Raw genomic sequence first — 13520 nt, 5'->3', positions numbered from 1 at the left:
GGAGAGCATCTTCTGAATCGAGGGCGCACGCAGGTGAGCCCCACAGCGGCGACGGGACAAATGGCAAGTAGCACTAGCCAGCAAGGAATCACTGACTCAGGAGGCATGCAAAAGGAACAATCTCAGCTGAAAAATGCTTGAAACTCCAAGATTTCAAAACAATCCATGGTGAAGTTAGGAAACAGAATAAAAAAAAATTTCAAGTATTGAATTGAAGACAAAAGAAGGAGTTTTGGCAAGAACCATATTTACTGTCCATTGCAAGACCACAGCACCACAGACTACGTTCTTTCAAAAAGCATTTTGCTCCAGCTTTTAGCACTGACTTCATAAGTGACAACTGTCACGACAGGGTGTAATGCAAAGGATGTGAAAACAAGCAGTCTGCCTGTGTCCTCCCCGATGGTGGTCCCCGGCACCAGGTGGCCTCCAAGAGCCACTGCCACTCAGAAAGGGCCTGGGGGAACCACTGGCTGCACGCGTGGTGCCAGCCAACAGGTGCTGGCTCCTCCTTTCTAAATTAAATGCCCCCCAGATCAGGTAAATTTATCCCAGTAGTTATACAAGAAGGACTATGCCTTGATACCCACCCGACAAATGACTTATTTATCATTTTCTCCATATCCCCTGAGAGTTCTGCCCTGCTTTCTTCTTTCTCTATCATCTTAAATGGCTGAGCAGCATGGTAATTATACATATTTTCACATCCTTTTTAAAGAAAACAACAGTGGTCAAAATGCCTGAATGTCAACGGATGCAAACTCAGACATTTACAAACAAAAAGGTTCTGAGCAGATCTTGGTTTCATTCAGACCAGAAACACTCCTAAAAAGCGTTACAGAGAGTAAAGGACAGTGCAGAGAGGAACAACGTGGCTAAAATCTAGTAAATGCATGTGAAATTCTACCATAGAGTTTGTTTTCAATCCACGTGGAGGGAAGGGTTCGAGGGAGGGGAGCATTATTACAGTCCACCAGGGGCGTCTCCTCCTCTGAGAGGCCGTCGTCATATAGCAGGGAGTCAGATGGGGTAGATGCAGCCAGGTCCAAGTAGTCCTAGAGGGGAGAGATGGCTGGTCACCCCTGGTGTGGCCACTACTGGGCATGCCCCACCCCTTCCTGAGGCAGAGCAGAAGCCCCGGCCCAAGTCTCACCCCGCACCTACTGGCCTCACTCCAAGACTAAGCCCCTGGCTGGGTTGCCAGCACTGAGCCTCTCCAGCCGCTACTCCATGGTCCCCACTGCCACACGCCCCCCCCCCCCAAAGTCAGCTCCTTGGGGGCAGAAATGTGCCCCCCTTGTCGTTCTAGTCCTCTCTCTGCAGCACTGGGGGCCTCAGGCCCAGCACTGGAGAACCGGTCTAGGAGCGCGCTCACTACAGCCCCATGACGCATGCGGGAACACCAAGGAGCATCCCCCATCTGCAGAACACTTTGCAGCTTTCCTCCAAGCTTGCCTGCCATCTAGAATATATCACAGCAGGACTCAGAAATCTCAAGTCACTGATTGGGATTTACATGCTGCCATAGGCTTCAGCTCCCCAGCATGATGATTTGAGAGTACTTGCTATTTCCACTGTGCTGGTTAAATGTGCAAAGAATGGATCCAGTATTTCTCTGGATGGTTCTCCACACTGTTCTAGGAAGGCTATCTCTTGGCATCAGCTACGACTTTTGTTTAGGACAACCCTGCACTCATGGGATTCAGGGGCTTCCCTGAATGATACACTGACATTAGGTGTTATTACAAGCAGGCACACATCTTGCTTTTTGTGTCTGAAGAGATGACCACTTCTATCTAGTAAATGTGTTAATGTAAGGATGAAACCACAAGGGCAAGGTCTGTGCCTATTTTGTTTACTTGTATCCTCAGCATCTAAGACAGAGTATGACAGGCAGCAATTGCTCAATTAATCTCAGTTGAAACTTGGTTGACCTACTCAATAACCTGCAGTTGTAAACTGGAGGTGCACAGATACATTCTGTCTGAGCTTTGGCAAATGTAAAGGAGTTGTTAATGTTAAAAACCAGGAAACTGGGAGTTCCCTTTGTGGTTCAACAGTTAACAATCCCGACTAGGATTCATGAGGATGCGGGTTCAATCTCTGGCCTCGCTCAATGGGCTAAGGATCCAGCATTGCTGTGAGCTGTGGTGTAGGTTACAGATGAGGCTCAGATCTGGCGTGGCTGTGGCTGTGGCGTAAGCCTGCAGCTGTAGCTTTGATTCAACCCATAGCCTAGGAACTTCCATGTGCTATGGGTGCAGCCCTAAAAAGCAAAAAAAAAAAAAAACCAAAAACCAAAAAACAAAACAACAAACAAAAACAAAAACAAAACCCCAAAAAACCTGAGAAACTTAAAATAACCCTTATAATTCAGAGGACCTGACCTGCTAGCACTCATTTCTCTAGGTGACATGTGTCTACAGTGAGAGTCCTTTAGAAGCAGCTGGTGGGCTCCTGTTTGTCACAGTCTCCACTGTTCTCCACTTCTCAACCCCAGCTGCCCCTCAGAGCATCTGAATTCACATTCACTTCAACTCTACTTTCTCATGTCCTGTTATTGAAAAACAATTTTGTTTGGCTTTGGAATATTTACCTCCTGCCCCTGTCTGTGGAGAGTTCTTTCTAAGTGTCAATGTAAAAAAAATCTCTATTTCTTCATGACTTAAAAGAAGGCCAAGAGAGTTCCCGCATGGCACAGTGGGTTAAGAATCTGCAGAGGTGCAGGTTAGATCCCCGGCCCGGTGCAATAGGTTGAAGGATCTGGCACTGTCACAGCTGCAGCTCATATTCAATACCTGAAATGGGAACTTTGATATGCTGTGCATGCGACCATTAAAAAAAAAAAAAAAAAAAAGACGGCCAAGGGGCCTGGCTTAAAGACAAGGATTCAGTCACCAGCTGCCTCCAGGGGACAGCATGACCATCTCCCGCATGACCATCTCCTACACAGCCTCACGCTGCCTCTGCACTGAGAACTCCACAGCCGGGGGCGAGACTGGAGTCCCCCACTGCAACGTTCAGCATTCGAGCAGCTGCCACAGGAATGAGCTCCAGGTACTCACTCTGCTCTTAACCATCATCTTATCCAGGTCTTTGCTGATGTCAGCAAACACTGGCCTCTTGTCCGGTTCCTGCTTCCAGCACTGCAGCATCAGACTGTACCTGGTGGGATGCAGAGGTGGGTGGTTACGATCCAGCAAGGACCACCCAGCCATACCAACACATCCAGTATGGTGCCCTGGGCCCCTGTTTCCAAACCCCAAAGCTGCTTCTGTGTCACTAACATCCTTCTCTGGGCCGGGCCAGGGTTTGAGGGGTCAGCAGGGGTTCACAAGTGTCTGGTGCTGTGGGCCAGCTGTGCCTGCTGTGGTGGCTAAGGCAGAAGTGCCAACCCTTAATACTCTTATGATGAGCTGGGGTATGAACACAAACACCTGCCGATCCTACCCCTGTCCTGCCCCTTCCTCCCTCCCCTGAGGCCCTGGCACGGCTACAGGTCTTCTAGGGTGTGCGCTGGGTGGCTGCCTGACAGCCCAGGCCACCAGGCAGGTGGCACCTACTCACCCTTGCACTCCCTCATCTAGCCCCAGGCCAGACGCACGACAGACTTTGTGGACTGACTGGACCAGTGCATCTCTGCCCATGGCTGACCCCTTCTCATGCGTTCTCAACCTGTCCTCTGAGAATCATCTGATGGAACCACCAGCAGATGAGAAGACTCCAGTACTCTCAGGCTAAAATCCGGGATCTGCCTGTCTGTTCCTTGCCTGGCTTTGTCCTTCCACGTGGGCACTCCCCTTCACGTTCCCAGAACTACTCTGAATCACCTGCCCCTCCCCAAACATCTTGGGACAGGTCTCTGGCCTTGGGCTCAAGCAGCTCTCTCAGTCTGAAGCACCCTCTCATCCTTCCACCACCTCTCCCTGGACCCCAGCTCCTCCTCATCCTTCTAAGTCCCTCCAGGAGGCCTGCCCGACCCCCAGGGGAGGGATGGTCCCCAGCACCTGCCCTGAGGCCCAAGGTAGTTCTCTGACCTCTTCTCTAAGGTAGTTCTCTGACCTCTTCTCTATCACCCTATGCCTATCACTACCCGCCACCCAGCTCTCCCTGGGCTGCCCCCCAGGGCTGCCCAGGAGCAGGAAGGGATGTGTTGGGTCCCCTTCCCTCCAGTGTGTGTATGTCTGGGGGAGGCTGGGCCAGAGCAAAGTCTGCTCACATCTCCTCGCTGCAGTTGTCTGGCCTCTCCATCCTGTAGCCTGTCTTCAGAAGGTTGAAGAGCCGCTCTGGAGGAATGCCAGGGTAGGGGTTGCCCCCCAGGGTCACGATCTCCCACAGCAGGACCCCAAAGGACCACCTGTGAGGAGCAAGAGGACACTTGAGTGGCTGCACGGGGTCTGTGGCGCCCTCTGTGCAGCCCAGACGCCCACCCAACCAGCAGCTACTGAGCCCCTGAGTCTCCCCAGGACAGAGAAGAGCCCAAGTGCTCCAGGTTTCAGCCTGGCTGACCATGCAGGTGGACGCATAAGGCAGGTGGGGACGAGCCCCCTGCTTTCCCTGCCCCTGCCAAACCCTATACCCGGAAGGGGCCCCCAGCTGGCCCCTAAGGTGAGGCTCTGAAGCCTCAGAGATGGCACAGAGCAGCCGAGCAAATACAGCAAAATGGAGGCAGGACCTAGGTCACAGGCTCCCTGGCACAGTTCCTTCATCTTTTCTGTGTGCTGGCAAATTTTCATAAGATCTTAGAAAAAAAAAAAAAAAGGCATTGCTTTTTAAAGAAAAAGACTTGACTGTAAGGGAAACGTTTACTGTGAAGTGTAAACAAAATCCTATTGCAAAATGGCATTATCACATGTGCCCACTTACAGTAACAAAAAGCATATATCAGAGTTCCTGTGATAGCTCAGTGGTAACGAACCCGACTAGTGTCCACGAGGATGTGGGTTCAATTCCTGGCCTCAGTGGGTTGAGGATCCGGTTGAGGATTAGTGGGTTGAGGATTCGGTGTTGCTGTGAGCTGTGCTGTAGGTCACAGATGCGGCTTGGATCCAGCGTTGCTATGGCTGTGGTGTAGGCTATTGGCTACAGCTCCAATAAGACCCCTAGCCTGGAAACTTCCATGTGCCGTGGTTGTGGCCCTAAAAACACACACACACACAAAAGCATATACCTGCACACCACAGAAAACACTAGAAGGCAATGCCTGCGAGGGCCAGCAGTAGTAATTTAGGGGTGGGTGGGATCCTGGTGACTTTTAGTCTCTTGATTATGCTTTTCCCCTGCATTTTCCAATTGTTTGACAGTCAACTTTGTAATCAAAACTTTGTTAAAACTCTCCAAGAATTGCCTTTGCACAGCCCACAGTATTCAAAATATGCATGCTTGTTCACAGCAGAATACTTGGAAGCAAGTTGTTTTTTTGGGAAACCATCAAGAATGCAATTGGACCTAGAAGACTGAGTTTTGGCTCCCGTCTTGGAGAAATTTGGGGCACACAAGCCTAGAAACTTACTCAAGGCCACCCCTGCCTGTGGACGGCGGGGGGGGGGGGGCGGGGGCGGGGGGCTGGTCCCAGGGGACCTGCTGGAAGCCAGCCCATGCTCAGGCCCCACAGGAGGGGAAATGTTTGGCTGGGCCTGTGTGTCCCTGAGCCAGCCAGAGAGAGGAGGTGAGGGGAGTGGAGAGGAGGGGATGGGAAGAGAGGGTAGCCCAGGGGATCTGCAGCCACCGTTCATGCCCTCACACACTCCACTTCGGCCTTCAGAATTACTGCCTGGGCCCTCGCTGTTTGCTGAATGAATACAGGAGGGCCCCTCAACCTGGGGGTCACGGCTGATGGCCGGCATGAGCGGACAGGCACTCAGGGCCAGCACATTCTCCAGCAGAGCTGCCCAGACAGAGGGCACAGCATGCGTCACCTCCACCCCAGGAAGGCGACTCCCAGACTCACACATCACTCTGGGTGGTGTAGATGTGATCGAAAAGGGACTCAATGGCCATCCATTTGACTGGGATCCGACCCTGCAGGAGGTGAAAAAGAGGTATTAACATTGCTCTGACATCCTGGAACTGGGTGGGGGGCTGGGGAGGTATGTCCCAGGCTCTTCCAGCTCTGAGTAATGACATCCAGCCAGTTCCTGGGCACAGAACTGGCAGCACAGCCTCACAGGGGCTGGAGCTCCAGCCTGGCCCTTTCAGGCTTGGCTGAGAAGCTGGAGGGAGTCAGCTGGCCTACCCACAGCTACGTAGGCGTGCCTGTCATGCACCATGTCCCTGTTGAGAAGAGACCAGAGGAACTGATACCAAGTATGAACCAGGTCCCTCTGTGGTCTGGGGAGATCTGGGGCACCCTGGGTGGTGCTGCCCAATGGGCAGGCCAGGAACACCATCCAGCAAGATCTCCCTTGATCTGTGTATGTGACTTGAGGCTGGTTTTTTGGTTTTATTTTATCCCATGGCCCTTTCAGCATCCTCTGAAAGTGTTCCCCTCCACAAAGGTGCTGGGGTCAGACCTAACACATTCTTTCCAATGCAACCCCAGCAATAGCTTTTCAGTACAAGGAGGTGAGGCTTAAGGCATAAAACAATAAAAGAGATGTGCGTTGGATTTTAATGCAATGTTTACTATAATTCCTTTTTCTTTAAACCATTCTTTGGGGAGTTTCCGCTGTGACACAGTGAGTTAAGAATCTGACTGCAGTGGCTCGGGTTTCTGCAGAGGTGTGGATTCAATTCCTGGCCTGCTGCAGTGGATTAAGGATCTGATGCTGCAGCAGCTGCAGCTCAGATTCAATCCCTGGCCAGGGAACTTCCATATGCCACAGGTGTGGCCATAAAAACAAAAACAAAAACAAACAACAAAAAAAACCCATTCTTTAGGATTTATGTCCTTAATAAAATGTGACTGTTTCAGGAGTGTGTGTTCCTAACAACACTGCCTGCAGCCTACGAGCTACAGGGCTGTGTATGGCCTATTTTCTTCTTGCTTCATGACGTGTGAGGACTAGGGCATCGGCAGGAAAGCTCTCCACCCCCTCTACCCCTCCTCCACAGGGCAGGGAGCAATGTCTTTTCACTTCCCCTTCAGTAGTTCTGAGATATGCTGTCACAACAGAAACCCCAGAAGAAATGAAACATTATCGTCACAGCCCTTAGCAACCCAAGAGCTTCTCCTGACCCTCAGAGCCAAGCTGACGTGTGCGCCACCACTGTTGGTGTTTTTCATTTTTGAGCGGCATCTGTTCTGAATGCCAGGTTAACTGTGGCTCTTAGATGGGCCCACGAGCTGCCCCACCTAGTCTGTCACAGGGAGGCCACAGGAGAGGGGCTGAGAGGACATCAGAATGAAGAGAGTCAAAACCAATGTCGTGAGGAACTGGATGACCTAGGGAGCCAGATTTCCCCAGATGGGCCCTTGATCACCTGTTTCAGTGACTTGGAAAAAAGCTTCTGAAATCCCTACATCCTGGACCCTGTCTCCAGGGCCTCCCCAGACACCGACCAAACTCACTTAGCCAGGCGTCCCCAGGTCCCCGTCCCAGGAGCACCCCCACTTGGTAAAATGGTTCATTCTCTTCTGCAAAGAATGACTACCAAACTTGGGTTTATTTCATTTCTCTCCTCCAAGCAAAGGACTAAAGTTACACAGAAATGCAATAGGGACCTTCATTCTGCAGACGTGAGAGGAACAAGTGTGGAGAAGAAGATTGTTATTTCTGCGGCATTTGATGACCTTCAAAGGTGAGAGTGATTAAAAGCGAGAGAAGCCCCAGGGCCCCTGATCCCCAGTGGGCAGCTCCAAAAGGGCATGTATGGCCCTGAGAAAGGAGAAGGAACAGACTCGGGGTGGGCCCTGAAGTGAGTCTCTGGGGACAAGGAAAGGCTTTGGGGGCGAGAGCTAGACCTTTACACTCTAAAAATCGGCTTTATCTTCTCCAGGTGTCCCAAAGGCTCTGCCCCTGCCCCCAGTGGGCACCCTGACCACCACCCCATCCAGCCCAGCACACCCCAGGGCCTGGTACCTTGCTCCTCTTCACGTAGGAATCCTCTTCATAAACATCTCGGGACAGACCGAAGTCTGAGATCTTCATCCTGCGCCCCTCAGCTACCAGGACATTTCTGGCCGCCAAGTCTCGATGGACGAGCTGCGAGGAAGACAAGGGCAGGGACCCCTGAAACCCAGGCCCGTAGCAGGCGGTGGCAGGGGCTGGGCGGGGGCGGTACACACCTTCATCTCGGCCAGGTACTGCATGCCCCGCGAAATCTGCCACGCAAAGGAGATGAGGTCGCCCATGGTCAGGGCCCGCTCCTCGGGGTTGTCCAGGTAGCTGGAGTGGCGGCTGCCTCCGCTGCCCACATAGCCAGGCCCCGCCTTGCGGCTCTCTCGGAGGAAGCCCCGCAGGGAGCCGTACTTGGCGTACTCCACGATGAGAAGGAGTGGCCCTGGGGGCAGAGGGGGCTGTGGGCTGGCTGCCTGCGGGGTCTGGGCAGGTGAAGGTCAGGCCAGCTCTGCATGTGCTTCCCTACTTGTAAGTGGACAGATGGGCACGGCCCTGCTCTGGGTGGCAGGTGCCTGGGTTCTGGCAGCCTGAGGACTTAAGTCCCAGCTCACTCTCACATCACTTGCAGAACCTGTGCCAAAGCCAGCTGCCTGGGTGGTTGAGCACAACTTTTGCCCTAGAGAGGGGGTCACTGCATCCTTGGTCCTGCCACAGCATGGCCTTGGGACAGCTGATGGAGGCACAGGGTCTAACTCCGCACAGGGCCACCTGCTCCCTGCCCCTGCCTGCTCTCAGCAGCTCCTAGGCTGCAGTCCTGTCCTTGGCCCAAGCCTGAGTTCTGCTGGTGCTGACCAGTGCTCCTACTGCCCTCTCCTTGTTGGCTCTCTGTCGCCCTAGTGCCCCCAACACACACACATACACATGCATGCAAGCGGGTTTGAAAAACCAACAGACCAGGATGCTTTTGTGTGACAAATGGTGACAATGCCTTTGTCCTGCAGGGTTGAGGTTGGGATCACCTGGCAGTTATGGCATGTCTAGCCCCCAGTGGGTGCCAGGAGGCACTGTTCGTTTCTGGAGCTCCCTGCCTTGGGGGCTATGTCTGGGGCAGGGTAATGACAACCAAGATAGTGCCAGAGACCTTGCGGCAACCCCAGCAGGCTCATGGCACACACTCGGGTAGATGCCTCACACATACACTCCTGCAGTGGCCCTCCCGGCCCCTCACCCTCACAGGAGGGGGCAAGCTCCAGCAGGGGCCAGAGACCATGCTTCAAGGAAGAGAGAGGACAGGAAACACAGAATGAAAGGATGGGAAGGGGGAGGAGGAAGAATGGAGGGGCCCGGAGGCCCCTGGCCTGTGCCTGGCAGCTGCTCATCCCCGGCCAGCCTTACCATCTTGGCTGCAGGCCCCGTACAGCTTGATGACTTGCGGGTGGTTGACCTGCTTTAGCAGGTTGAACTCTGACAGCAGGTCCCGCAGCTCGCTTGGGGAGGCGTTCTCTGAAATGCAGGTGAACACAGAAGGTTGCAGAGGGATCCCTCCTGTTAGCCTCTTCTGCGACCTTGCTGGGTCATGGGACCCATGCCAGGGGTCTGCATAGACCCATTAACTCCTTTACAGACACCCTACCCAGGTTCAGACTGAGGTCGACAAGGACTGCACTGCTTAGGACTACTGAGCCCGTGGGGTGGCCAATGGCAGCCTCACGTGTCTCCTCACATGTCTTCGGGGAATGAGAACTGGAGAAGCACACCTCCAGTGAGCACAATCATTCCATGGAAAGCCTCCTAGGGCCGGGCTGTGCACACAAGTGCCAGTATTTCCCTGCATTCGCCATCGCTCAAAGACAGGAGTACACAGAGACACTCCCCCCCCCAATAACCCCCTGGGATGGCAAGGAGACTCCCTGGTGTCCCCAAACACTTGCTGACCAAGCACTCAACAGTGGGGGCTGGGGCCCTGGAGAAGGGCGAGGACAGAGAGACTTCATACTGAGCACGTTTGTCCCCAGGGCAGATGAGGCTTGGCTTGGGCTCCTGCCAGGAGCTTGGGTGTGGAGGGGTTTTGAGTCAGAAGCTGTGGCTTAGACAGTCCTCTTGGGTCAGTGGCCCTAGAGCCCCACCTCTTCTGGCTGCAGACTCATCTAGAAATGAGAAGATGGCTGGGAGAGGGGGTGTCGGGCCCCTTCAAACTATACGTGGGTGGCCTGGGGCCAGTCTCACCATGCCCCTGAGGGCCTGGGGTCTCATGCGCAAGGGGCAACGCCAGACTGAGGACCTGGCTAAGCATCCAGAAGCTCTCTGCACAGCATGGCCCCCTGACTGCCAAACCCACCAGCTGACCTGTGCCCACCCATGGCCACTGGGCCCTGAGTCAATCCACTACCCACTCTGCTGAGAAACAAGAATAGGCCCAGCTCGTAAAAAGACTGGGGTGGGGCAGGCTCCCCAGGGACCAGTGGAGATTGGGTGAGGCAGGGGCTGGTCCTTACAGGTGGTCCCTTCACTTGGACCCCCATGGATGCTTGGCTGAGAGGAAAGAATGGGGCATAGTGGGGTGGGAGAGCTGTCAGTTCAAAACCAAAAGGGCTTTTCATTTAAAACTCAGATCTTCACCCAAGACTGGAACAGAAGTAGCATCACTCAGAGAACTTTCAAGGGAGGAATGTTTTTGCCTTGCTCCTTAGGGAGCACCCCTGCCCACATCATTCACAGTGGGGGTCCCCAGATTGCATCCACTCAAGAAGAGCAATGGGTGGCCTTAAGGAAACAGCAGGCCAGCCACCAGGGCCCTGGCTGTCACAGTGGCTTCATCTACCCTTTGGCTTCCCGTGGTTGTGTGTGGCAAAGCCACTGTGTGTATTGCCTGGACAGGTACCTTTCAGCATCTTCACGGCCACAGTTGTGTACCCTGCTTTTCCCTTCAGCCGGAAGGCTGTCGCCTTGACCACTTTTCCAAATTCACCTTCTCCCAGGGTTTTTCCAAGAACCAAGTTCTTCCGAGGGAATTCCCACTTTGGATCCTCCTACATTAGGTTTGACAGAAGGGAGAGAAGAGGGAAGAAAGATGGCGAGGGTAAGAGGAAAGAGAGAAGGTAAGACCCAATGGGCAAGCTCCAGGCAGCAGACAACTGACAGTTGCCTGGACCAGTAGGTGACAGTCACCAGATCCAAAGGCAGGACCCCAGAGTCAGGCCCCAAGGTGCTGTGACATGACATGTCTTCCCCATGGGAAGGCAGGTGTTGTCACAGACCAGGCTGGGCTCCACATGCCCGCACCCCTGCTGGCCTCTGTTACTAATGAGGGATGCAGGGCTTACTCAGCACCCATAGGTGCTTACAGGGATGTGTGTGGCTTCTTCCTTGGGAGTCAAGCCAGGCCTTGCGGCACCACCTCTGCTTTGGACACCAGACCACAGGGCACTGACTGGCTAGCAGCCCAGGCCTTGTGTGCCCTTTTCAGAGACCACACCCAGAACTCCCAAGAGAACCAAATTGGCACCAGTGGCCCAAGTTTCCTACTAGCCCAGGACCCCCAGCTATAGGTAGAGGTGCCTGGGGCATCCCTGGAAAGGTACCACCATGCTCCCTGGAGCCTTCATCCCAACACGGAGCAGAGCTGTTCCTCCTGCAAGCATGGCCACTGCCCTGAGCTTATGCATACCCTCTCCGCAGGCTTCCCTCCACCCACCTGCCCTCCCACTGATGTCTCAGCCACGTTCCACACCCACTAAAGACCACTCTGGGGCACCTTCTGAGATCCCCAGCTAGGTCCTGTGTACTTGAACTTTGACTGGGGATGCTGAAGCCTGGCTGGAACCTGCCTTCTTGTGCCAGCACTGGGAGTCCTCCTCCCCAAGGCTGGCTGCACCTGGGTGCAGGTGTGGCTTCAGGTGCTGCTCACCACGTGTACTGCCAGGCTTCCCTCATCAGAGACAACACCTCTGGAGATCCACTGCCTCCCAATGACCAGAGCCTTGTATTCTGGTATCTGGGTGCCAAGGCAGCCTCCTCCCAGCACCATGGCCGGGGGAGCCTTCCAGTCAGCTTCCAGGTGTCCTGGTATCTCAGGTTCCCCAAGAACCCAGAATCGGGGTCAAAGCCAACACCACCATCATCGCTGCCCTGGTGTCCTCACCCCGACACCACACTGGATAATGGCTTACTGCACACAGAGACCCTAAGCCAGTCTGGATGTTACTGATTTGATTCTCTTAAAACTGTTAAAAATCATTCTCCCCACTTTATACAAGACATAACTAAAGCCAAACAGTCCAAGACTGTGGAGCTGGCCACTGTGGCCCTTGGGCCTCAGGCTTAGCTCTGGCCACTCTGTGCCTTAGCCTAGAGGCAACGTGGGGTTGGGGTGGCCCATATCCCCCACACTCTGTCCCTGACAGCATCGCTCTGGCTGTGAGTGTCACCACAAACCACCAGGGTGTATAACAGGATCAAATGGTTCATTTCACAGGCCTGCTGTGGAAGCTGAGCTGCTGCTGGGGGTGGAGGCTGGAGACCCCCACCTGCTGACTGATCAGAACTAGGAAAGTCAGGAGGGAGGCTGCTGTGGCTACCACATCTGGGAATGGCCCTCAAGGCCCAGACCCTCACTAAGGGGCGAGCATCCCTTGGTGTGACACCTCCTATGAACCCTGGCCACCTCCTAGCCCAGGCTGCAGACTGCCAGGGCCCCATGCCATAGCCCTCGGTGTTGAGCTTCCCGCCCAGAGGCCGCTGCAGAGGTACACACGCTGCCATGCTCCCTACCCAGCCTTGTGTTTGCAACTTCTGCTCCCATGCACCCTCAGCTCTGACCACTGCCCTCAGGCCCTCCCAGAACCCAACTTCCAGCTCCCTGGGCATTTCTGGCCAGAACACTGAAGGGGCATAGCAGGCTGGGGAGAAGCCTGGCCATGTCAGGGGTGATGTCTGAAGAGTACAGGCCGACTGCAGGCCCAAGCCCTGCCATGCGTGAGGGCTCAGAAGGCCTGCTGGCTCTGGCTGCCACCTCTCCATCAGCTGGCCAGTCACAGAGCCCCAGGGCCTGGCTCCACAGCAGGTGCCCTAATGGCCCCTCAGCACCCCCACCCTCCCTGCCACAAACAGCTCCTTTCCCTGCTACTGCCACCCTGGCCAAGCCCCTGCCTGGCAGCATCTCTTGGCTGGATAGGGACAGTCCCTCATCCCCACAGACTCCCGCACAAAGCAGCCTGCGGAAATGAAGGCAAACATGGACGCCAACCCTCAGATGTCGCACCCTCTGAGAATAAAATCCACGTTCATCCTCAGGGCTCCTTGAATTTCCTCCCCTCAGCTCTTGGGGCATCTGCAGGATAGATCTCATTCCCTGGTAGGTACAACATGGCCTGCCCTCCCTGTACGCTAAGGCCCAGATCTCAGCCCATTTAAATCGGCAGCTGTCATTCTTCACCCTGCTCCGTACTCTCCACCCACCCGCCAGGCAGAGCCCTCCCTGGAAGGCAGCTCAGTGAGGGTGGGTTGGCTGGAATGCTCATG

At 54.4% G+C, this 13520-nt stretch overlaps 1 protein-coding gene across 2 annotated transcripts in view; it reads right to left on the bottom strand.

The window, feature by feature from the left end:
• The window catches only part of RET (ret proto-oncogene), a 55907-nt gene that overhangs the window by 2539 nt on the left and 39848 nt on the right, over window positions 1-13520 (bottom strand). Inside the window, exons 12-19 of one of the 2 annotated variants that reach the window (XM_047761056.1) lie at window positions 10882-11029; window positions 9396-9503; window positions 8228-8442; window positions 8022-8144; window positions 5951-6021; window positions 4220-4357; window positions 3066-3165; window positions 908-1055 (exon numbers count right to left, since the gene is read on the bottom strand). In XM_047761056.1, the coding sequence (XP_047617012.1) occupies window positions 908-1055; window positions 3066-3165; window positions 4220-4357; window positions 5951-6021; window positions 8022-8144; window positions 8228-8442; window positions 9396-9503; window positions 10882-11029 (1051 nt within the window). Of the gene's footprint in view, window positions 1-227; window positions 1056-3065; window positions 3166-4219; window positions 4358-5950; window positions 6022-8021; window positions 8145-8227; window positions 8443-9395; window positions 9504-10881; window positions 11030-13520 lie in introns of those variants that run through there. The other variant, XM_047761057.1, reaches the window with a different exon arrangement.

Source organism: Phacochoerus africanus, chromosome 15 (assembly GCF_016906955.1).
Source record: "Phacochoerus africanus isolate WHEZ1 chromosome 15, ROS_Pafr_v1, whole genome shotgun sequence".
Classification (NCBI taxonomy): Eukaryota; Metazoa; Chordata; class Mammalia; order Artiodactyla; family Suidae; genus Phacochoerus; species Phacochoerus africanus.
The sequence above is the reverse complement of the archived record's forward strand: the minus strand, read 5'-3'. Positions and strand labels throughout refer to the sequence as shown.